At 44.1% G+C, this 24206-nt stretch overlaps 1 protein-coding gene across 5 annotated transcripts in view; it reads right to left on the bottom strand.

Moving 5' to 3' along the window:
• fahd2a (fumarylacetoacetate hydrolase domain containing 2A) overlaps nucleotides 1–24206 on the bottom strand; it is a 29303-nt gene that overhangs the window by 3469 nt on the left and 1628 nt on the right. The window contains exons 1-6 of one of the 5 annotated variants that reach the window (XM_041210249.1): nucleotides 18195–18487; nucleotides 13147–13363; nucleotides 12624–12683; nucleotides 10724–10823; nucleotides 8652–8760; nucleotides 6915–7667 (exon numbers count right to left, since the gene is read on the bottom strand). In XM_041210249.1, the coding sequence (XP_041066183.1) occupies nucleotides 7568–7667; nucleotides 8652–8760; nucleotides 10724–10823; nucleotides 12624–12683; nucleotides 13147–13363; nucleotides 18195–18484 (876 nt within the window). In that variant the 5' untranslated portion in view covers nucleotides 18485–18487 and the 3' untranslated portion in view covers nucleotides 6915–7567. Of the gene's footprint in view, nucleotides 1–6914; nucleotides 7668–8651; nucleotides 8761–10660; nucleotides 10824–12623; nucleotides 12684–13146; nucleotides 13364–18194; nucleotides 18492–24206 lie in introns of those variants that run through there. The other 4 variants (XM_041210247.1, XM_041210250.1, XM_041210246.1 and 1 more) reach the window with 4 other exon arrangements.

The raw sequence follows: 24206 nt of genomic DNA, 5'->3' as shown, positions 1-24206 counted from the left end.
GAAGGTTGAAACCTGGGATTTGGCAACATGGGTAACTTACCAGTTTGTGGTTAGTGATGTTTGCAGTCAACGGCTCAAATTGTGACTGTGGCCATCCAAGTTGGACCATCACCCACATGCACAACTTCTTCTCTGACAGATCCATTTCTGATGGTATCATAACCATTCACAGCTGAAGCCTTGGATGGATTGTTAGCCTCAATTTCAAATAACTGCATCTCCAGCCATATGAAGAAAACCTACTCTCAGAACTGTTCAAATCAATTGTAACAAAAAATAACGTGCACATCTTCATGTTGTTCCAAGACATTTACAGTCAATTGATTACTTTATTGATGTGTAATCATTGTTTTTATTTGTTGCTAAACACAGCAGACAATTTATGTATGGCAGGGTCTCTCAGAAATGAGATTAATGACCAATTTATCTGTTTTGGCAGTGTACACCATGGGATAAATTTGATAGGGATCTTTTATCCATAAGTTGAACAGACCTTACTTGAACATTTTGTTAGGGGAAAATTAAAAATGCTAAATGAGAACACTAAGAATTTACTGAAGAGCACTTAAAATCTCCAAACAGCCATGGATGCTAAACCTAATGACAACCAAATTATATTGTCATCTGTGAGTCTGAGAAATATTTAGAGCTGTGGTGATTCGTACAGTTGGCACCTCCTGGTTTTCGACTAAATGGTGTCCTGTGCACTTTAAATTGGAAATGAGAAAGGGAGGACATAGGTTGCTGTGATAACATGAGCATTCCATAAAGTGGTTTTTACAGCTGAACATGGTGTAAATCAGGCTTGTTCAATCCTTGATTTGCTGGCCGGATTGTGGTTGCCAAAGCTATTCTATGTAGCTCCTGGAGCCACTGCTCAAAATGCTGGTAAAACAGGTAAATAAAGTTGAAAATTCTACATGGGGCTGCTTCTCCAATCATGGGGCATTACTCTTCTGCTTTTACTGCTGATGAGCTCACTGATGAGACTATCAGCAGCTTGTGTGGGAGAAAATAAAATCTCTGATTGGATTAGCAGAGATCACCACCAGTGCGAAGGATACTGGGGGAGAGAGAGAGGGAGGATTTCAGCACGGGAAGAAGAGATTGAAAGTGCTGCAGGACCCGGGGAGTGAGAAGGTGCTGCAGAGCTTGTGGCGAGGAGGGGGAGATTGGCAACAGAAGAGAGGGGCTGCAGGGCCCAGGGAGACCGAAAAGCTGGGGAGCTGGGGCTGAGGAAGAGAGACAGGCTGTGGAACCCGGGGGGAGGAGAGAGCGCGTGCGTGAGAGAGGCTGCAGGGCCTGGTGGTGGGGTGGAGGGAGGTGCTGAGGGGCCCGGGGAAGGAGGGCGAGGCTGCAGGGCTTGGGGAGTGAGAGAGCGAAGCTGCAGGGCCTGAGGAGAGAGAGAGAGAGAGGCGCTGCAGGGCCCGGAGAGAGTGCGAGCCTGCGGGGCCCAGGGAAAGAGAAAGTGCGGATCCTCGGGAGAGAGCAGGAGAAAGGCTGCGGGGCCTGGGGCGAGTGCAACGCTTTGGGGCCCCGAGAGTGAGGTTGCGGGTCCCAGAAAGGAAAGCAGAGAGAGAGAGAGCACGAGGCTGTAGGGCCCGGGGGAGAGGGAGAGAGCGCGAGCAAGGCTGCAGGGCCCGGGGAGAGAGAAAGCACAAGACTATAGGGCCAGGGGGGAGTGAGAGAGAGTGAGTCAGTGGGGCCCAGGGAGAGAGAGAGAGAGAGTATGATGTGGCAAGGCCCAGGGGAAGAGAGATAGAGCGAGGTGACAGGGCCCAGGGAGAGAGAGAGAGAGACGGGGCCCAGGGGGAGAGAGAGCGAGAGAGGGGCCCGGGGTGAAAGAGAGAGAGATAGAGCGAGGCGACAGGGCCCAGGGAGAGAGAGAGAGAGAGAGACGGGGCCCAGGGGGAGAGAGAGCGAGAGAGGGGCCTGGGGTGAAAGAGAGAGAGATAGAGCGAGGCGACAGGGCCCAGGGAGAGAGAGAGAGAGAGACGGGGCCCAGGGGGAGAGAGAGCGAGAGAGGGGCCTGGGGTGAAAGAGAGAGAGATAGAGCGAGGCGACAGGGCCCAGGGAGAGAGAGAGAGAGAGACGGGGCCCAGGGGGAGAGAGAGCGAGAGAGGGGCCCGGGGTGAAAGAGAGAGAGATAGAGCGAGGCGACAGGGCCCAGGGAGAGAGAGAGAGAGAGACGGGGCCCAGGGGGAGAGAGAGAGAGAGAGAAGGGCCCAGGGGGAGAGAGAGAGAGAGAGAAGGGCCCAGGGGGAGAGAGAGAGAGATAGAGAGAGGCGACGGGGCCCAGGGAGAGAGAGAGAGAGAGATGGGGCCCAGGGAGAGAGAGAGAGATGGGGCCCAGGGGGGGAGAGAGAGCGAGAGAGGGGCTCGGGGTGAAAGAGAGAGAGATAGAGCGAGGCGACGGGGCCCAGGGGGAGAGAGAAAGCGAGAGAAGGGCCCGGGGGGAGAGAGATAGAGCGAGGTGACAGGGCCCAGGGAGAGAGAGAGACAGGGCCCAGGGGGAGAGAGAGAGAGAGAGAGAGAGAGACGGGGCCCAGGGAGAGAGAGAGAGAGAGAGAGAGAAGGGCCCAGGGGGAGAGAGAGAGAGATAGAGCGAGGCGACGGGGCCCAGGGAGAGAGAGAGAGAGAGAGAGACGGGGCCCAGGGAGAGAGAGAGAGATGGGGCCCAGGGGGGGAGAGAGAGCGAGAGAGGGGCTCGGGGTGAAAGAGAGAGAGATAGAGCGAGGCGACGGGGCCCAGGGGGAGAGAGAAAGCGAGAGAAGGGCCCGGGGGGAGAGAGATAGAGCGAGGTGACAGGGCCCAGGGAGAGAGAGAGACAGGGCCCAGGGGGAGAGAGAGAGAGAGAGAGAGAGAGACGGGGCCCAGGGGGAGAGAGAGAGAGAGAGAGAGAGAGAGACGGGGCCCAGGGGGAGAGAGAGAGTGAGAGAAGGGCCCACGGGAAGAGAGAGAGATAGAGCGAGGTGACAGGGCCCAGGGAGAGAGAGAGACGGGGCCCAGGGGGAGAGAGAGAGTGAGAGAAGGGCCCAGGGGAAGAGAGAGAGATAGAGCGAGGCGACAGGGCCCAGGGAGAGAGAGAGACGGGGCCCAGGGGGAGAGAGAGAGCGAGCGCTAAGCGGCAGGGCCCGGGGAGAGAGAGAGCAAGGCTGCGGGGCCCGGGGAGAGAGAGCGAGGCTGCAGGGCCCGGGGAGAGAGAGAGCAAGGCTGCGGGGCCCGGGGAGAGAGAGCGAGGCTGCAGGGCCCGGGGAGAGAGAGAGCAAGGCTGCAGGGCCCGGGGAGAGAGAGATAGAGAGAGTGAGGCAGCGGGGCCCGGTGGGGGAGAGAGATGGAGTGAGGCAGTGGGGCCCAGGGGGAGGGAGATAGAGTGAGGCAGCTGGGCCTGGGGGAGGGAGAGAGAGAGAGAGAAAGAGAGAGAAAGAGAGAGCGAGGTGGTGGGGCCCAGGAGGAGAGAGATAGAGACAGGTGTTGGGGCTTGGAGGGGAGAGAGAGAGAGTGTGGTGACAGGGCCCAGCGAGTGAGAGAGAGAGAGGGAGAGGCGGCGGGGCCTGGGTGGAGAGAGATAGAGTGAGGTAGCTGGGCCTGGGGGAGGGAGAGAGAGGGGGAGAGAGAGAGTGAGGCGACAGGGCCCAGGAGGAGAGAGAGAGTGCAAGAGAGGGGCCCAGGGTGAAAGAGAGATATATAGAGCGAGGCGACAGGGCCCAGGGGGAGAGAGTGAGAGAGAGGGGCCCAGGGGGAGAGAGAGAGAGAGATAGAGCGAGGCGCCTGGGCCCAGGGGGAGAGAGAGAGAGAGAGGGGCCCAGGGGGAGAGAGAGAGAGAGATAGAGCGAGGCGCCTGGGCCCAGGGGGAGAGAGAGAGAGAGAAAGTGAGGCGGCGGGACCTGGGGGGAGAGAGAGAGAGAGAGCAAGGTGATGGGGCCCAGGGGAGAGAGAGAGAGGGAGCGAGGCAACAGGGCCCAGGGGGGCGGGGGAAGAGAGAGAGAAATAGAGCGAGGCGACGGAGCCCGGGGAGTGATAGAGAGATAGATAGAGTGTGGCTGTGGGGCCCGTGGTGGTGGGGGGGGTGGTGGTGGTGGAGAGGGTGAGGTCTGGGGTGGGAGAGAGAGAGAGAGCAAGGCAGCAGGACCCGGGGGTGGTGGGGGGGAGAGGGAGAGTGAGGTGGTGGGACCCAGGGAAAGGGAGAAGGAGAAGGGTCAGCGGGGACCCTGGAGACAGAGCAAAAGAGAGGCTGCGGGCCCTAGGAGGAGACAGAGAATGAGCCTGCAAGGCTCTGGTGAAAGAGATAGAGGGGCTATGGGTCCGGGGAAGAAACAGAGGGGCTGCGGGGCTTGGAGCAAGAGAGGGAGAGAGACAGAGAGAGGGGAGAGGGGCCCAGGGAGAGAGAATGAAAGAGAGGTCGAGGGGTAGAGAGAGAATGAGGCGCTACGGAGCCCAGGGAGACAGAGAGAGAATGAGAGGTAGTGAGAAAGGTGATCCAGAGCCCAGAGAGAGGGAAAGAGTGATTGCGGGGCCTGTGGAGAGAGTGGGGCTGCCAAGCCGGGGGGAGAGAGAGAGAGGGAGGGGCTGTGGGGCCCTGGGGTAGAGAGGCTGCATGGCCCGGTGTGGGGGAAGAGAGAGAGAGAGAGAGAGAGGCTGCAGGGGCTGGTGCGAGCGCAAGGGAGGGAGGGAGAGCGTGAGGGAGCGAGGGATAGTGCGAGCATGCACGAGGGAGGGAGAGCACGTGAGAGGGAGGGAGAGCGTGAGGGAGGGAGAGCAGGAGTGTGCGTGAGAGGGAGGCAGAGCGAGAGAGGGAGAGCGTGAGAGAGAGGGAGAGAGGGAGGTTGTGAGTGAGACAGGGAGAGCGCAAGTGAGAGAGGGAGGGTGTGAGGGAGAGCACGAGTGAGAGAGGGAGAGCGTGAGAGGGAGGGAATGTAGAAATGTGGCTTCCCTCCTAACATATAATGGTTGGACAAGCCTAGTGTAAATGCAAGATAAATTAAAATCTGACTCAATTAGCTGTTTGCTTTTTCTCCTCCAGGCTTTGCGTTCCTCCAATTTTGGCCTTTTGAGCACCCCAATTTTAATCACTGTACCATTGGTGGCTGTGCTTTCAACTGCCAAGCTTCTAAGCTCTGGAATTCCCTCCCTAAACCCCTCAAATCTCTCTTTCCTCCTTTAAGGTGTTCTTTTGACCATCTGCCTCAATGTCTGCTCATAGTCTTGGTGGTGAATTTTGATTGCTCATGTTCCTGTGAAGCAACTTTGAAGGTTTTCCTATGTTAAAGGTCTTTTATGGAGAGCTTGTGTCTGGGGTGCACTCTCTTGGTGGTCAAAGGAAAGCCTACAAGCACACTCTTAAGGTTTCACTTTGGAGTTTTGATATCAACTTTGAGTCCTAGAAGAAGCTTGCCCAGGATCACTTCACTTTGCGCAACCAAATAAATAATGGTGCAGCCTGCTTCAAAAGCGAGCTCAGATCAGAGACAGAGAGAAAATACAATGAGAGCAGAAACCTGAAACTTGTCCAAACCTCGATGGTCTATGGTATCCTGTCCTTCCTGCAGCAGAATCTTCTAGGCACAGATAGGCCTAGCAATCACTTAAGTACCCACTGGAACACGACCAGCAATTCTCTATGTACCCACTGGAACCAAACAACCCAGATGATCAGCACAGCCTCGATGGACAAACAGGATGTTAAAGGTGCTGTATAATTACAAATTGTTGTTGTTTTGTCAGAATGGAGTAAATGTCAGTTTACAGAACTTTGTCCATATTTTAGTTTTTTTTAATATATTTTCTTCACCCTTTGTGGACTCTTTGTAATCAATGTCTCGTACTTTGTTATCTGTCTCGCACGCACTATGAAATACAATGGTTCAGAAATTTTGAGAGACCTGCATCATTGCAATAGCGCATCTATGTTGAGGGCCCATTTATGCTTTATATGTCCCAGGAAATTATGGCGTACCATATATCATTTAAATCATAATTTGTTGGGATTTTTTGCACTGCCCTGCTGTTTGCCTCACTGAAACAGTCAGCAGTTAAATGTCGCACTGCCCCATGAAAATCAATGTATTTTGATTTTCTTAAAATGCTCCTTTGATCACTATTGCCTCAGATTGTTACAGGATAGTGCTTGTGGGCTCAGTACATTCGGTATAATCACAGGAATCTTAGTTTACTGTTTAAATATGTTTTCAATTTGACAAATAATTAAAAATTTTACTTTTATTTCCATGTTTCTGATTTTGTAACTTACTACCAGGTCTTACATATTTGGGTTCAGTTCAATATTTGAATATTTCAAGGAGTTTATCAATCAGATTTATAGCTGTTATCTATTAAGCCAAATTAGACAAGTTAATTACTAAGTAAAATAGGTCTATTTAATCATTGCCTGATGATGTGTCAAAGTGTATCAAACATTGAAAGTGTTTGACTGAATGGATCTGTCGGGCATTTGGGTTAGAATTTGGAGCCAAATTACTTACCAGTATTGCTTACATGATTAAATTCACTTCAAACTTGTCTCCCTCTGGACCTTCCTTTTTGCCTGCGCACACTGTTTCATATCACTATCCTATTGTTTGTATTCTATTCTCTCCATCTCTTGTTAATCATTTTCATTTCCACTTGAGAAGCCTGACTCTCCAGAACTGAATTTTGGATACAGTAAATGGTGGTTTCGATTGATATTATATGTCCGTAACTAAGGTATAATTGCGAGGGAAAGTTGAGCCGGTGAAGCCGATATTCATTGGAATTTAGAAGAGTGAGAGGTGATCTTGTTGAAATATTTAAAACTCTGAGGGGGCTTGACAGAGTAGATACTGAGAGGATGTTTCTCCACATCGGAGAATCTAGAACTAAGGAGTTTCAAAATAAGGGGTCTCCATTTAAGACAGAGAAGAGGAGGAAATTCTTCTTTTAATCTTTTGAATTCTCTACCTTAGGGAACAGTGGAGGCCTGGGTCACTGAATATATTCAAGACAAAGCTAGATTTTTGATCTGCAAGGGAGTCGATGGTTATGGGGGGCATGCAGGAAAGTGGAGTTGAAGCCATTATCTTATTCAATGGCGGAGCAGGGTGGAAGGGCCAAATGCTCCTAATTTTTACGTTCTACCTGGATTAAGGGTGAAGGAGTTCCCAGATATCATGATCCTGCCCCTTTTGCCTGCAGATATCAACAAAGTTGGTGGGTGGCGGATAGCCGGAACAACCTCCAGATGTGGAGGCTAGCTGCAAAATAAGCAGGCCCTCTCCTGATGAATAAGCAATCATTGACTTCAGCAGCAGGTTGTTTAGGGTGGGTGAAGTATAGGGAGGTACCACTGTGTAATTTGAAATGCCCATAAGCTCCTTTACTGTACTCTGTGACATGGTGAGCAAAGACTGCCAATCACTAAGTCGTCCCACAACAACATTTTTCGGACTCGAACTCAAGTTCTGTCGAAGGGTCATGAGGACTCGAAACGTCAACTCTTTTCTTCTCCACCGATGCTGCCAGACCTGCTGAGTTTTTCCAGGTAATTCTGTTTTTGTTTTTGTTTAACATTTTTCCAATAGTGGATCAGCTACTGACAGTGAAGACTGACAAAAGGTACAGGAGGGCCCTGTTCCCAGTTATACAGGCTTTCCTGATCATGGCAACCAAACAATATCCCATCAAGACTCCTAAATATTAAATATAAAGATAAATAAATCAGTTTTACAGCAAATGTTTGTCACTGGAGTATTGAGCACACAGTGATCCAAGTTATGCCATTGTGGCAAATATTGCTTTTGTAGGTAGTTCCAGCCCATTGTCTCATGCTGGTCATAGGCTTGATTGTATGTCTTTATCTGGTCTCACTGATTACAGTCTCTTGCACAAAAAATGTTTTGAACAAACTTTAAGCTGTTGCTTTGGGGAATTGGGAATGTTTTCCCTTTGGTTTGACTGGTTGCCTCCGATCTTCCCCCTCCCCCTCAATCTTGTCACAAAATTTCTTTCTGGCCTTGATCCCATGATAGTGTTCCTTCTTATCCACCTGCTCGAAAAGCTTATGTTTTTCTTTTACCTCTTCTCTACCTTGTGGGAAAGAAAAGGATTGCTACTTTCTGAAACTTTTCTATACATACAAGGAAGGTAGTGCTGGATCACTACGCCCCCATTGCTCTTCCTGCGAGAAGGAGGGCAGCGAACCTATGAGCTTTTCAGGCATAAGGCTGAGGAAGAAAGTACAGTACCAAATATGTATCCATGTATGTAGCTCTTTAAATGTTGATACCATATTTGTATTTTAATGGCATATTGATTTTCACTGATATATTACTCTCATCGTCCTGAACAACTCTACATAACAATGGAGAAGAACTTTGAGCTAATCTATTCCTTCGGCTCCTCTGAAACTGTCTCCCACAATTGCTTCAGTGGGGCCCCCCCTCCCTCTCTCCTTTCAAAATTCATCTAAAAAGGTCTCCAACTGCAACTTTTATTTCTCCGCTAAATTATTTTTCCTGTTGGATGTCTACCTGATTCCACCTTGTGAAGTGCTGTAAAATGTTTGTAATAGAAATGCAAGTTGTTTGAATCCCTGACATTGAAGGCCAAATATATCGAATCATTTCCAATACAGTTCATAACAGTAATTAGGGACATCATATAATAACACTTACTGTGACACCCAAGCGACAAGTGCCTCTGTTTTAAATATTAGCTGATTGGTGTTGCTATCCTGCATCACTTCTTGATTAACCCGGCAACGAATTCCCAGGTTGTGGGGGTCTGTAACATAGAGCATTTGGGCTGAACTACAAAAGCAAGCTGGAGATGAAAGATCAGTTTTATCTTCCTCCTGAGAATGGGCACATTTTGGACACAACAATGCACAGAACTACTTGTAACAACACAAGAATGTTTATAATTAGTCAGCTTCCTTCACAGATACAACTTGACTTATCGTGACCTCTACTTAACCATGCAATTAAAAACAAGACATAACTAAACAGAATTCATATGACAATAAGGCCAAGAAGGGATTGATTACTGCTAATGGAGGTATATCAAAGACCACATTATAATGGAGTGGAAGTGGAGGGTGAAATATGGAGGGCAGTCTATGAAATGAGTGAAAGATGTAGAATAATCATGGGAGATTTCAATAAACCCCAAATAAACTAACAAGCGATAGTGAACAAAGAAAAGGGAATGAAGATTTTACATTGTTGACAGGACACCCCTCTTACCCAGTTTGCAAGGAAAACAACAAGAAAGCAATCACTGCTAGATCTAGTAATGGAAATGAACCAGAACAGATATAAGAAGTAAGCACAGGGAACATGTTGGCAGTAGCGATAAGGTTTTAGATAATGATTGAAAGAGATATAAGAAAGATAAGGATCAAAGTAATAGGGAAAACCCTAATTATGAGGGGATGAGAAGGTAAACTGGAAAGAAAGACCAAGAGATAGCAGCAGTGAGAAAATCTTTTACAAGTGATAAACAAGAGTTCAGGAGAAGTGAATTTTGCTAAGAATCAAGAAAAAATACTGAGACACCACAGATGATGAAAGATGATCTAAGAGATAAAGGTAACATTAAACGAAGGAAAAAGGCTTACATTGCACATAGACAAAAAAGATGACATCCATCAAGAGCTTAGGAAAGGAGTTAATAAAACAATCAGTAAGGCAAAGAGGAATTACAACAATATATGAAAAGAATTGGTAAAGTCTACTGTATACATAAATAAAAGGAAATTGAATAAGGCCACAAAGGGATACACAAGATAAATTCACAAGTAATGACAGTAAAAATTTCAGGAATATTGGATAGTTACTTTGCCTTAAATTTTACCAAAGAGACTAACAACAACTTGCATTTCTAAACACCTTCAACCTTACCTGAACACTTCAAAGGAGCATGATGAGACAAAATTTGACACCGAGCCACATAAAGAAGCATAAGGACAGGTGACAAAGGGTTTGGTCAAAGAAGTAGGTTTTAAGAAAAGTCTAAAAGGAGGAGAAAGGTGGAAAGGCAGAGAGATTTAGGAAAAGAAATCCAGAACTTAGCTCAAGGCAGAGTAGGGTAAAGGAAATTGAGGATGCACTGGAAGCTAGAATTGGAAAAATGCAGAGATTTCAGAAGATTTTGGCCTGGAGGAGGGCACAGAGATAGGGAGGATAAACCCATGTAGAAATCTGAACACGAGATGGATGTGACATTTGAAGAAAGTATCAAAAAATTACATCAAGACATCAAAAATCAAAAGTGAGACAATTGATATGATAAATTAGCCAAATGCCGGGTCCAGATAGATTGCATCTGACCAGGCCCAAAGAAACTGCGGAAAAGATATCAGATTTTTAAAAAATCAATAGAAAATAGAGTAGTGCAGAGGATTGGTGGCCAGCCAATATTATTCCAATGGTGTACGGAAATTAAAAGCAGACCAGAGTTGGAGGAATGCAGAGAACTAGGAGAGTTGTTGGGCTAGAGTAAGTAGAATGTAGAATGAGCCAAGAAGATGTTTGAAAACAAGGATGAGAATTTTAAAGCCAAGATGTTTTGGGACTCAGTGCCAATGTAGGTCACCGAGCATAGGGATGATGTGTCAGGCAGCTGTTCCATTTTGATTCCACGGTCACACTATGTGGTTCCAGATGCAGTGATCTATGAGTACCTGAGAGAGCATCTCTGGTGACTATGGCTGGTCCCAATGGACAGAATGTGTCAAACGTTTTACCCAAGAGCCACTGCTTGCCATTTCGCTTCATCTGCCAGTCACGTGCACTGACATCATGTGCAACGGTGAATCCAGCCACGTAGTCCATTGCTGCTTCTTTCTGTGAAGAGGGTAAGACATATTTATTGGCAGCTCCATATTCAATGCACAGTACTCAATGTCTGAATATCCTCAAACACAAACTAGTTACCTAGGACCTTAGAGCACAGTTTTGAAATATTGAAAACTGAGGGAATGGTGATAAATGTCAATGTATTGAGACTTCTGCTCCCATCCTGGCCTTACTTTGATGTAGCCAACAACTCCACACACCGATTCACTGAAGTTCCCTATATTTAATTATATCAACTTCTGATGTGTTCCGAAATCTGACCTACGCTAATCTGATTCACTGTGAATTTTCCATTCCTAACAGCACTATCCGTATACCTACAGATAGACTGCAGCTGTTCAAGAAGGTGGCTCACCACCACCATCTCATCAAAGCGAATTAGGGATGCACAACAAATACTGACCTTGCCAGTGACAATGAAATTCCACGAAAGAGTAAGAAAAAAATAGCTGGTTCTCCAAAGTACTCTTCAGAGCTGGTTTGCTGTTCTCCCTCTCTGACACCCAGTCAGCATGCAGTCTGCCCAAATGTGAAGTGGAAACAGTCAGTGCTATTCCTTTCGTACTCAACTCCTGCTTGAATTCAGCAAGATTTAGGATTTTTTTCTGCTAATGAGGGATATGGAGCTGAGAACAGATAGTATGTAGCTGGACTTGCAAATTTGAATAGGTGAATTCTGTAGGATAGGAGTGCAGTGCTGTCTGTCTCAGCTGCTGACCAGGAATTGGACGAAGAAAAATGGAACCAGCAGGCCAATATTGGAGTTTTGAAAACTCTGAAGTGCTTCACAAAATTTTCAGTTTTTTAAAATCCAGACTTGGTGCCCCTCATTGTGACTCTCTGATTTAACTCTGTCTCCTTGCTTCCATCCTGTTATTGTCCTGCACTGAAGGTTTGTCTGTGACCTTAGTTACTCAATACAAAAGCCGTTCAGTAACACACCAGGAATTGCATTGACACACTAAGCCATTTAAGAGGCTCCACTGTCTCCCATTCTTTTAGGCCCTCTGCAGCACTCGCGATTTCCTAAGCTGGGAAACATCTTGGCCCTGGTTTACTGTCCCATTCTGCAGGAATTTCTGGCCTCTGTAAGCAGTCCTGATAGCATTCTTTCTTTGTAGTCAGAAGCTCAACAATCCGAGACCCACTGAACATAACCTTGGCTCACATGCATGCCAATGTAGCATTGAGGAAGTGCTGATTGCCTTTAAATGAGATAATGTTTGGAGACCCCATCTGCTGGTTCAGGGACATTTAAGATCTCCTGGCACTGTACAAAGAGCAGCAAGAAGCTCCCAGTGTCCTGAATACCACTCCTTTCTCACCCAAAAACAGATTAATTGGTCACTCATCTAATTTATTATTTCTGTGATCTTGCTGTGTGAAGTTGCCGGCATAACAACAATACAATCATTTAAACATAATTAATTGGACTTCGGTAAATACAGTGCAGTGAGGCATATAGTTTCAGGTCTTTATTCTTTCCCTACAGATATACAAAGCAACTGCATTTTAATTTGTTAGTTCTGTTACTCCTGTGGGATGCATCCCTACCAGTTCTTTACAACCATCAGCCACATATCAGTTCACAGAAATATAGCATTAGATTCAATTGTGAAGTTTGGCAGATCTCAATGACTTCTCCTTACACTGAATGGCGTATGGGAGAAGGTGAGAGTCTGTGGTGGAGATTAGTTAGTGCATGTGACAATCAGTATCCTATGTAAGCTCTGGTATGCTGGCCAGTTTGTCTGGGAAAATAATGAACACATGCCAATATGGACAGACCTTTATGTGCTTTCCTTTCTTCCCAATGACAAATGCCAGTTCCACCTCCCAGTCCACTTCCTACAAGAGAGATCAAAACACAATTGAGAACAATTGATGAACGCTGTAACAGGCAAAGTCAAGCTCTGCTCAAATGAAGAGGAACTGAAATCCCAAACTATTTTCTGTCCACATGCACTATAAAAATTGAACCTGCTGTAAATGCAGCTTGCTCAGCAACTGAAAGAGAAAGACATAACAGGTCTATCACCAGAATTCAATAAAGGGACTGGCGTAAATTTATAGCTGTCTTTATCAGATGTACGTACCTCAAACTACAAGTAATCATTTCCTGTACACGGTGCAGTCTAAGTGGACCAGGTTTAAAGCTTACCACTCAACTTAAACTGTCGAAAGGCGATCCTTTAACCCCTTCCAACACCTCCCGAAGGCTTTGACCTCTTTCTTCTGTGAACCTCCCTTTAGTCATGTCAGTTCAACCCTCCCACACCTCCCCCCAAACGTAGAACAAAAACACACTCACATTACTCTCTGCTGGGTGAATGATGTCACTGTAGGGCCCCACTATGGAACTCCCAAACTTGCTAAATATAACTGGCTCCTTAGGGATTGCCACATTCTGCTCCTGGCAGTGGTCCATATAGTTCAACCCAACACACACCACTTTGTCTGGGTTAGTCACAGGTGGCAGAAGCGTTATTTCTGAGTGATGTAGGGCATGCTTTCCACAATCCAGGGCTCTGTAAATACAGAAATACTAGAGGGTCATTGTCAAATTACAGGAGTAACACAGTTATTCACATCGATCAACAGCTGACTCATAATAGTCTGTCTAAATATTTCAACATTTGTTAACACAGTACCAATACTTATACAAACAGAACAATGCAAGATACTATAAACATCATGATGGTATACTCCTCACACTCTCTACATTTATGTTTTATTTGTGGAAGGAGTGAGATCACTGCGTTCAGGAACTATATATCAGGCACAGGTATAATGAGAATGAGAAGCACTGACATATCAGATAGGCAGGTCACTTAAATCACTCATTGTGATTTTCTTATTGTTTGAATTATTTTTCATGAATATCTCAATAAGTTGAGAGTGTTGGTGCTGGGAAACTTAACACTGGGGCATGCATGAAACACTCCCAGGTCAGTTCCAGCTTGAGCTAGATACAGAGTAAAGCTTCCTCTACTCCAGGGGTTTCAAACTCACCTTATCTGTTGGTCCGATCAGACATCCTGGTATCTGACAAGTTACATTCAGTGAATGTTATTATAATGAAAATAGATAAAGATAAACTATATTAGGACAAAAATGATTATCCTTAATGAGATCACTTCCATCCATTTTTAAAAATTATTCCAGTTTGTAATAACTCTTTAGAACATGTTCTATATATTTTTCACAGCTTTTCACCTTATCTCTGTTGGCTTTGTACAATACATTTTCTTCCTTATATCTATTTAAATTATCTACTTCTTCCTTTTGAAAAGATGCCTTGTATCATTCAGATTATTTTTTGCATTCAGTATTACGTTCACTCCCTCTCTTGTTTGAACATCTGTATTTCCATATTTATGGTGACAACTTTTTCCCACATCTCTTACACGTAGTTCTGATTCTAGCAAAAAATTAAGTAAGTGACATTTTCTAAACCAAATTCAGGGACACATAGTCCAACACTTACCACATCGTCTAAGGCCATGGAACATGGTATTATCAACTCTTGGAACATCCACCAAGCCCAGTTCTAGCTTCTGCTACTTAGTCAAGTTACCAGTGGCCTCCACTATTTAGCTGCTTTGGCTGTGGGGCTGTTTGCTCTTCAGTTGACTTTCATAGAAAAACTACACATAATCATACCAGGAATTCGGTTGAGGGCCAGAGGGGTGGAGAAAGAGCATGCATAATGCAGCCACCGAGAGTGATCTCTGCAAAAAAGAAACTTCCTCAGTGAATCTATCCCTTCTGGTTAAAAATAGGAGATTGACCAATCAGACCCCACCCCACTGCAGAGACCCCACACTTCACTGACTGACCACAAGCCACCTCATTGTCATATGCCTTCTAAATGGAGCCCATAGAACTATTTATAGCTAGGGTATTCACTCAGGGAAGAGCTTTGTTAACCGAGTACTCTTCCAGGGACATTGTTTTCCCAGGTAAGGTTCCTGGAAAATGGGAATGTACGACCACCCAAGATTACAGCTTCTAGAGAAAAAATCTAAAGGCAGTGAATTATGTTTGTTATATTTTGTCTTATTATTAAGTACCTGTAATGTGTTTTATTTTCTGTTCTTCAAATTGACCATTTTTACATTTCTGTTTTCCCTGTTATTGTCTGAGGTGAGAGTGACTGCCTTTGACATCAAGGCCGCATTTGACTGAGTGTGGCATCAAAGAGCCCTAGCAAAATTGGAGTCAGTGGGAATCGGGAGGAAAAATCTCCATCGGTTGGAGTCATACCTAACACAAAGGAAGATAGTTGTGGTTGTTGGAGGTCAATCATCTCAGTTCCAGGAGTCACTGCAGGAGTTCTCCAGGGTATTGTCCTTGGCCCAACCATCTTCAGCTGCTTCATCGATGACTTTCTTTCCATCGGTTAGAAATGGAGATGTTTGCTGATGATTGCACAAACTTCAGCACCATTATGATTCTCAGAGACTGAAGCAGTTCATGTTCAAATGCAGCTAGATCTGGACAATATCCAGGCTTTGGCTCACAAGTGACAAGTAACATTTGCACCACACAAGTGCCAGGCAATGACCACCTCCAACAAGACAGGATCTAACCATTGCCCCTTGACATTCAATAGTATTATTCGTCGCTGAATCCCCAACTATCAACATCTTGGGGCTTACCATTGACCAGAAACTGAACTGACTAGCTATATAAATACTGTGGCTACAATAACAGGTCAAAGGCTAGGTAACCTGAGGCGAGTAGCTCACCTCCTGACTCCCCAAAGACTGTCCACCATCCAGAAGGCACAAGTCAGGAGTGTGATGGAATACTCTCCACCTGCCTGGATAAGTGCTGCTCCAAAAACACTCAAGAAGCTTGACACCATCCAGGATCAAGCAGCCTGCTTCATTGGCACCCCTTGCATAAACATCCACTCCCTCCACGACCAACGAACAGTGGCAGCAGTGTCTGCCAACTACAAGATACACTGCAGAAACTCACCAAGTCTCCTTAAACAGCACCTTCCAAACCCACTACCGTTGAGAAGGTCATGGGCTGCAGATACATGGGAACACCAACACCTGGAAGTTCCCCTGCAAGCCACCCACCATCCTGACTTGGAAATATATCATATTCCTTCAGTGTCGCTGGGTCAAAATCCCAGAACAGCCTCCCTAACAGCACTGTGGATAAACCTATACCACGGGACTGCAACAGTTCAAGAAGGCAGCTCACCATCTCCTCCTAAAGGGAAATTAGGAATAGGCAATAAATGCTGGCCTAGCCAGCGATGCCCACATCCTGTAAATTATTTTTTTTTAAAATTGCTTCAATATCTTTTTTAATTCATCCTGTGTTATTCATAATTATTTTAGGAAGGAGAGAGCTTAATCATCTGTTAGAAGAATAAATAAATATGTAGCTGCTGGTAGAATTTAATAAGTAACTTAAATAGTTGTTAACTGGGCTGAAGTGATTAATGGGCTAATTTGCAATAGCTACTTAGTCATTTAAAAATAAAATGCTGAATTGAAGGTATTTCTTTTTGACATTGTAATGCATTTTCAATGAGCTTTGGACAACAGTTAGTCAAGAATAGAATAAATGAGTGGTTTTATTAATTAGCTATGTTCTGACCAACCCATGCATCATTGCTTTCTGTTCTCAGCATTCTGATCCCCATTGACTCAATCTATTGCTGTTTTCCAGACTATAGACTCCTGGCTCCTCTTCCATCTGTATGAGGATGAAACAGGTCATATGTTTGACACCCTGCTCTACAGTGCTGCATCAATTATATCCAGGTTAGTTACAGCATAGATGAGATACAGACCAGAGCTCCTGACTTTAAATTCTCATTGTCATTAATAGAGGTACAAAGTTGTGCAGAACATACAGCACGGAAACAGGCCATTCAGCCCAACCATCCCATTTAATGCATTTGTACTATTCACCTCAACTACTCCCTGTGGTAGCAAGTTCCACATTCTTACATTCCGTGGGTAAAGATATTTCTTCTGAATTCGCTATTTGACTTTTTGTTCTTATCAATAAGTGGAAACACTGTCTGTGCCTATTCCATCAAAACCTTCCTTAAGTTTAAAGATCTCTATTATGCCACCCTTCAGTCTTCTTTCAACAGAAAGGATACGCAGCTAGGTGACCCTTCCTGATATCATCCTTCTAAATCTCTTTTCCATCCTCTCCAGTGCCTCTATATCCTTTTTGTATAATGATGGGCAGAATTTTACACAGTATTTCATGTGTAGATAACCATGGTTCATTGCAGATTCAGCATAACCTCTCTACTTCTCAATTCCAGCCCTCGAGAAGAAAACCCTAGAGTTTTTTTTAATGGGCTCATTGACCTGGGTTATTACAGTAATTTCATGCTTTGTACTCCCATATCTCTGGCTCCTCTACCCCATTTAAATTCTTATTTCCTGAATAATATAGAACTTTGTATTTTTCTTACCAAAATACCATAACTCACACTTTTGTGTTGAAATTAATTTGCAAGCTATCTTGCCATTCTGCAATTTTATTAATTTTGTCTTGTAATTTGGTGCACTCCTCCTCTGTGTTGACTGCCGCCCTCCCCAACATACCCCCACTTCATGCCCAAGCCTGCCTATTTGGAGTTATCCACAAATTTAGTTGGTCAAAACTCACACTGCCATTAACACAAGCATTCAAACCTCACTTACATTAACTGACACTAATATGTACCATGATGTAGAAGTGGCTACATAAGAGGAGCAGGGTTTACCAAGCTGTACAAAGGATTTCAGTCCCACTTCTGTGATCATAAAAATGAACCATCAACATAGGCTTATGAATTGCTCTAACTAATTTTGTGAGTAAGGTTACAGTTTACAGTGACATATATAAAGCACATTTATTGACTCGGGTCATTTTGTGCAACCGAAATGTTTCCTGAAAACTAAACGCAATATTTGTTTTTAATTCTCCCCTTCAACTTATAAGTTTGATTGGAAATCAGGAACTTTTTTTCATCATTTTGACATCAACAAATATGAGATGATTGTTTCGCACTGACATCACTTTGTAACCTACATACTGTCTGACGTCACTAAACAGAGCAAAAATAAAATACTGCAGATGCTGAAAATCCGAAATAAAAACAGAAACTTCTGCAAATACTCAGCAGCTCAGGCAGCATCTATTGAGAGAAACAGAGTCAATGTTTCAAGTTAATGACCCTTCATCTGAAACTTTGTTTCTGTCACACACGGCAAGTATTTCCAGTATTTTCCGTTTTTATTTTCCTATACAGATAGCCTTTGTATGGAATGTGATACGTAGTGAAACAATTTTAATAATTAAAAAAATAATGAACAAAATGTTAAAAACCTTCTTGCAGTTTCCATGGCAGTCTCTCCCTTTTCCAGAAACTCCTTCATGGTTCTTGGTAGGGAACTGTCAAATAAATTCAGATCAACAACATTCCCTCCGTCCTTCTCTACTCCCACTCTTACTCCATTCTGATCACCAACAGTCAGGAACTGGATGAGCCTCATCCTCCAACCCTTAGATCCAGACAGGTGCCTCACTTGAAAACAATAACTGTGCTTTGAGCAAAGGCTCCCACATTTGGCTCGGGCCAGTTGGAGAATCGCAGTTGATTTAGCAAGAACCTGCATTATAAAACTGAAAATGATGATTTGATCACTTTGTCAGAACTTCAACTTTCACAATAATTTTCAAGACACTGATTAAGTTGGAGGTGTGTGAGCAATTCTGTATATCCCATAATAGGAAATATATCATAGCTATGGATAGGATATAGGAAAGGTTTGCTTTGAAGCGGAGACATGTTTATCCATTGGTGTTTATTTTCACTGGAACGGAGAAGGTTAAAGGAGGAATCTTACTGGAGTTTTTAACCTGAGCAAAACTAGTCACAATCTTAGACTTCCCATTTCACCCAAAGCTAACACCACCTGCTGTCCCGCACAAAGACCACCTAGTTTCACCTCAAACATCATCTGCTTTCACCTCTACCTCAACCCGTCTGCTGATAAAACCCTCATCCATGTGTCCTTTGTGACTTACAGACTCGACTATTCCACTGTTTTCTTGCTGGAACTCCCAACTTCCACACTCTGTAAACTTAGAAATGTGGAAAATTCACAGGACAGAAGGAAGCCATCAGCCCATCAGGCCAGCTCATCCGAGTCAGCTCATCTGAAGCTCTGCTAACTGTCTCCAATGAGCCACGAAATTCCATTCACACATCACTTGTTTCACTGACCTACATGAGTTCCTCACCCGCAACACTTCAAATTTAAAACACTCATCCCCATTTTTAAGTTCCTCTACAGCCTTGCCACTCCCCATCTAGGTCTTTCTCCGGCATTACAACTGCACCCAAACTTTCCATTGCTGTGACACCAGCTTATTCACAATCCATATCAATGATTTGGATGTGGGGATCAAACTTAATATTTCCAAGTTTGCCGACACAAAACTAGGTGGGAATGTGAGTTGACAGGAGGATGCAAAAAGGCTTCAAGGTGATTTAGACAAGCTGAGTCAGGGCAAGAACATGACAGATGGAAGAAAATGTAAAATTTTCCACTTTGGTTGGAAAAAGAGAAATGCAGAGTATTTCTTAAATGGTGAGAGATTGGGAAGTGTTCATGTCTAAAGGGGCCTGGGTGTCCTTGTTCATAGGTCACTGAAAGCTAACATGCAAGTGCAGCAAGTAATTAGGAAGGCAACTCGCTAGAAAGTCTCAAAGGAATGAAACCGCACAGACCACCAGACATCAGCCTCGGCACCAGAAATGACAATGGCAAATTCAGCCCTGCCGACCCTGAAGTCCACCTTACTAGCATCTGGAGGCTAGCCAAAATTGGTAGAGCTGTCTCACAGACCAGTCAAGCATGCCTAACAGTCATACTCACTGAACCATACCTTAAAGATGATATCCCAGACATCACCATCCCTAGGTATGTCCTGTCCCACCAGCAGGACAGACCCAGCATAGGTGACAGCACAGTGGTATACAGTCAGGAAGCAGTTGACCTGGGTGTCCTCAACATCGACTCTGGACCCCATGAAATCTCATGGCATCAGGTCACACATGGGCAATGAAACTTCCTACTGGTCACCATCTCTGACACTTTCCCTCAACTGATGAATCTGTACTCCTCCATGTTGAACAGCACTTGAAAGAAGCACTGAGGATGGCAAGGGCACATAATGTACTCTAGGTGGGGGACTTCACTGTCCATCGGCAACTATGGTTCAGAGCACTGAATAGGCTGAGTCTTAAAGAACATAGCTGCCAGGCTGGGTCTGTGGCAGGTGGTGAGGGAATATCATGTGAAAGTGTGAGTTAAGTATTTGAAAAGGGAGAATATTTTTAAAAATGGAAAATTGGCAGGGAAATTGAAATAGATATTGGAGCTTAAGAGCTATCACACCCACAGAAATATAAGATGAATTAACTTGGGTACATGTGTTCATCTACTAAAATAGGGCAGAACATTTTTTTCTTGGTATTTTTTAGCAAATTTGGATTTAATCAACAGGATTATAAACACTGAATGTTAGAACGTTAAGTTAGAAATAAAAGATAGAGATAAAAACACATTCCCCAAATTCATGTTTAAAATCATGTAGTGTATTTTTTGCTCTTGTGAGTTTAAAAGAAGGCTTCAAAATTATCAATGGGTTCAATTTGTGTTTCCACTTTGGAAGAGTCCAAAACTAGGAACCATGAATACCAGATAGTTATTGATTTTCTTTACACAGAGAGTGATTAGAATGTGGAATTTACTACCACAGGTTCTTAATGAGGTAAGTAGCATTGATGATTTAAGGGGAAACCCTGTAACTATGAGGGAGAAAGGAATCAAAGGTTTTGCAAATAGGGTTAGATGACATAAGGTGGGAGAAAGCTTGTGTGAAGCATGAACACTGGCAGCTGGCCTGAAATGACCTATTTGTACTGTATATTCTATGTAACTGATGTTTTTGATGAGCAATTGTGAAACAAGGAAGCTGCCAAACAAAGTAAAAATGGTTGGTATCAGCTGTAACAATAATAACAAAATTTCGCATTGTCATGTCAGAAAGATGTTCTGCAGCCTTTTACACATGAAAATACACTAATTAGGACTAAAAGATCTTAGGTGGAATGGAATGAATGATTGGAGCAAAAGGTCTTCAGCAGGTCCTTAAAAGCAGGAGGAATCTCTAGAAGGCAAAGTATGGCAGGGAAAGAGTGGACACCAAAAGTGAACGAAAGAGGACAAGAGGTGAGGAGTAGGCCTTTGAAAGAGAAAAAAGGTGCATGCAGAGGCATAAATTGATATGGAGTGGGGTGATTATGTGGGGATATTTTAAGGTGAGAATGAAGATCCCCAATTTGGAATTATATAGACATAACAAGCTCTTGGAGTCTGTTGAGTACTGAGGTTTTAAGTAGATCAAGATTCCGGCAATGTTATTCTGAACAAAGTCGGTGGTTTGGGGAAATCTCTCTGTGAAAAATTGTTAGAAGATACTGTCATGATAATGAAGGAAAAACACTAAATTGCATCTGGAAATACTGGACTTTAAAAATAAGACCTGAATTTTAAAAAATGCACACTCCAGTAGAGACAATAGGACATTAAGACATTATGGGAGATAAATATCATCTCATGAAGGAATCCTGTGAGATTCAATGCCCAGACAGATTTATGAATTCACTTCACACTTGGAAAATACAAAGCAGGGGTTAAAAGTGAGCTGAAAAGCTGCACCAGTGTCTGTCTGTTGGTCGATGTTCTGAGAAAGGGCAAGTGCTGGAAGTTTGACTCAGAAGTAACTGCCACACACAATACCCCTGCAAGTCACCATTTTGCAGGTATCCCGATCTCTCTACCACTCTACCAAATTCAACACTACTGGAATCTCAAAACCTACTATTCATCTACCAGAGTCAACTCTACTGGAACCTTGAAACTGCCTATTCATTCACTGGATTCAACTGTATTGGAACCTTGAATTGCAATGGCTGCAATGCTCAATCATCTACTCCCCACGAGTCAAGGACTGTTCTGTATACCTTTTTTATATATATATTCACTTAGTTCAAGCTAAATTCTTACTTTTAACCCGTATAGCCGTATATGCATGTGTTTTTTGCCTTTAGTAGATAATAAACCCATTCTTACTTTAAACTCAAGAAAGTCTTGACTCTTTCAAAACCAGAACAATTGGGTCTGGGGGAAAAGGGATCCGTGAAAGGGATCCTTTTTAGATTAAATCTTGTTGTGACCAACAGAAGGTGGGGGGCTGAATAAAGACAGGGAGCCAGTTCATCCCTCCTCACATGGGGCATAACAGTATGGGGTGTCCCAGCCAGATGGTGACAAATTGAGGGGTCTCATCTGGGTCAACAACTTTGGGGAACCTCACCTGGGGATGGGTCGTAACAGTACATTTCTCTACTAGAGCGGTGACTGAAGCAGCGAATATGGCATCACATGAAAGGGATTAGGTAAGTATTTGAAAAGGACGAATATGGAGAATTGGCAGGGGAATTGAACTAAAATGTTCAAATCCAGCCAAGTAGCTATCACTGGAACAGGTGAGCTGGGATGAGTGAACACCTTCTGTGCTGTACATTAGTAAATGACAAGATTAGTACTAAAACTGTAACAATAATAAAACAATGTACATTTAGATAGCACTCATCAGAAAAATGTTCATTACTTAACAGATCAAAAGACACAGGTGGGAGAGAAAATTTAAGGTGGAACGGAATGAAACAGTGTGGTTGAAAACATCATCGGTTGGAGAAGGCAAATTTATGGTGTATGGTGGCTGAAAGAATGGACAGCAGTTGTGGACCAAAGGACAGGAAGTGAGGACTCGACCAGTGCCAGAGAAAAAAGTTGCATGTAAAGGTATAGGGCTGATAAAGGTCATTGAGATTGATTGGGGTGAGGCTTATGAGGTCTTTTTAAAACAAAATTAAGTCAATAGGGCTGACAGTGAGTTTAACCCAGTATTCCCAAACAAATGCTCATGGTAACGTATCCAAGGGTACCATTAATAATGTAACATAAACAAAAGCCAAATTTAAATAACACACTTAATATGAAGAAATGGGATAAAACCTAGAAAGTATTAACCGTTTATACTATTGGTAGTGAAAAGGCACTCTACCCTTCAGTACCCACTCATCACAAGAAGGCCCCAAGTGTGCCAGTGGATACTGCATGCTTCCTGTCCAAGACCACATGGACTCAAGACAATGCTCCAGAAGAATGACAGGTTATTTTAAGGTCAGGTTTAAGATCTTCAATTTTGAATTGTTTGATTAATGAGTGTCAGGCGGTGAAGATAATGATCGATTATGGATTTGGCCCAAGCTGTGGCTAATCCAGAGGTGATTGATGTTGTGTGAAGTCCAAAAGTCTCTTTTCTCCACTCCCCACAAGTCCAGTGCCATGGATTGAAGACTTGCACAAGGCTCAAGTTTGGAGTTTTGTATTATAAATATGAAGAACTGATTCTAAAGTACACGCCCTCTGAGTGAGCTATTCGTTCCTTGTGTGGGCCAGGGTAACAGCAGTGTGAGGTTTTCAATAGGCAAGGATTTGGGCAGTGTCATTCTGAGTGAGTCGCAGTTTGTGGAGGCTAATTAAACAAGCATTTGCAAAATTGGCGCTTTCTGGTGATAAAAGCCTGGATCAGAGCCCAAACAGCAGTGCGGGGAACATCCACGGCTTGAGATTCACATTAGTGCGAATGGCCATGGAAGTGGATACATGTGAAGATACTTAACTCGACTCAAGCAACAAACTAAGATTTGCACCATCTGATTTGGTTTGAGATGTTTGTCAAGTAAGTTGCTTGGAGTTAAGGCTAGATACACCTGGAATCTATTGGTGGCCAAAAACGAACTTCTTTACATTTGACCACACTGAACTAGACTGGAGACAGTTTTGATTCTTCATGGTTTTACATAGTTCAACACCACTCTTGCAATTCTTTAAACTAGGTTATATGAAGTAGTTAAAAGCAGAATACTGCAGATGCTGGCAATCTGAAACAAAAACAAGAATAGCTGGAAAAACTCAGCAGGTCTGACAGCATCTGCGGAGAGGAACACAATTAACGTTTCGAGTCCAGATGACTCTTCATCAGAACTAAGGAAATATAGAAATGTGGTCAAATATAAGCTGGTTGAGGTGGGTGGGACAGGTAGAGCTGGATGGAGGGCCAGTGATAGATGGAGGCAAAGAAGAGATTGTCAAAGATGTCAAAGAAAAAAGGACAAAGGGGTGTTGATGGTGGTGATAATACCTAAGGAATATGCTAATGGTGACATTCAGGGTAAATAAGAAGGACAAGCAAGTG

Source organism: Carcharodon carcharias, chromosome 17, assembly GCF_017639515.1.
Source record: "Carcharodon carcharias isolate sCarCar2 chromosome 17, sCarCar2.pri, whole genome shotgun sequence".
NCBI lineage: Eukaryota > Metazoa > Chordata > Chondrichthyes > Lamniformes > Lamnidae > Carcharodon > Carcharodon carcharias.
The sequence above is the reverse complement of the archived record's forward strand: the minus strand, read 5'-3'. Positions and strand labels throughout refer to the sequence as shown.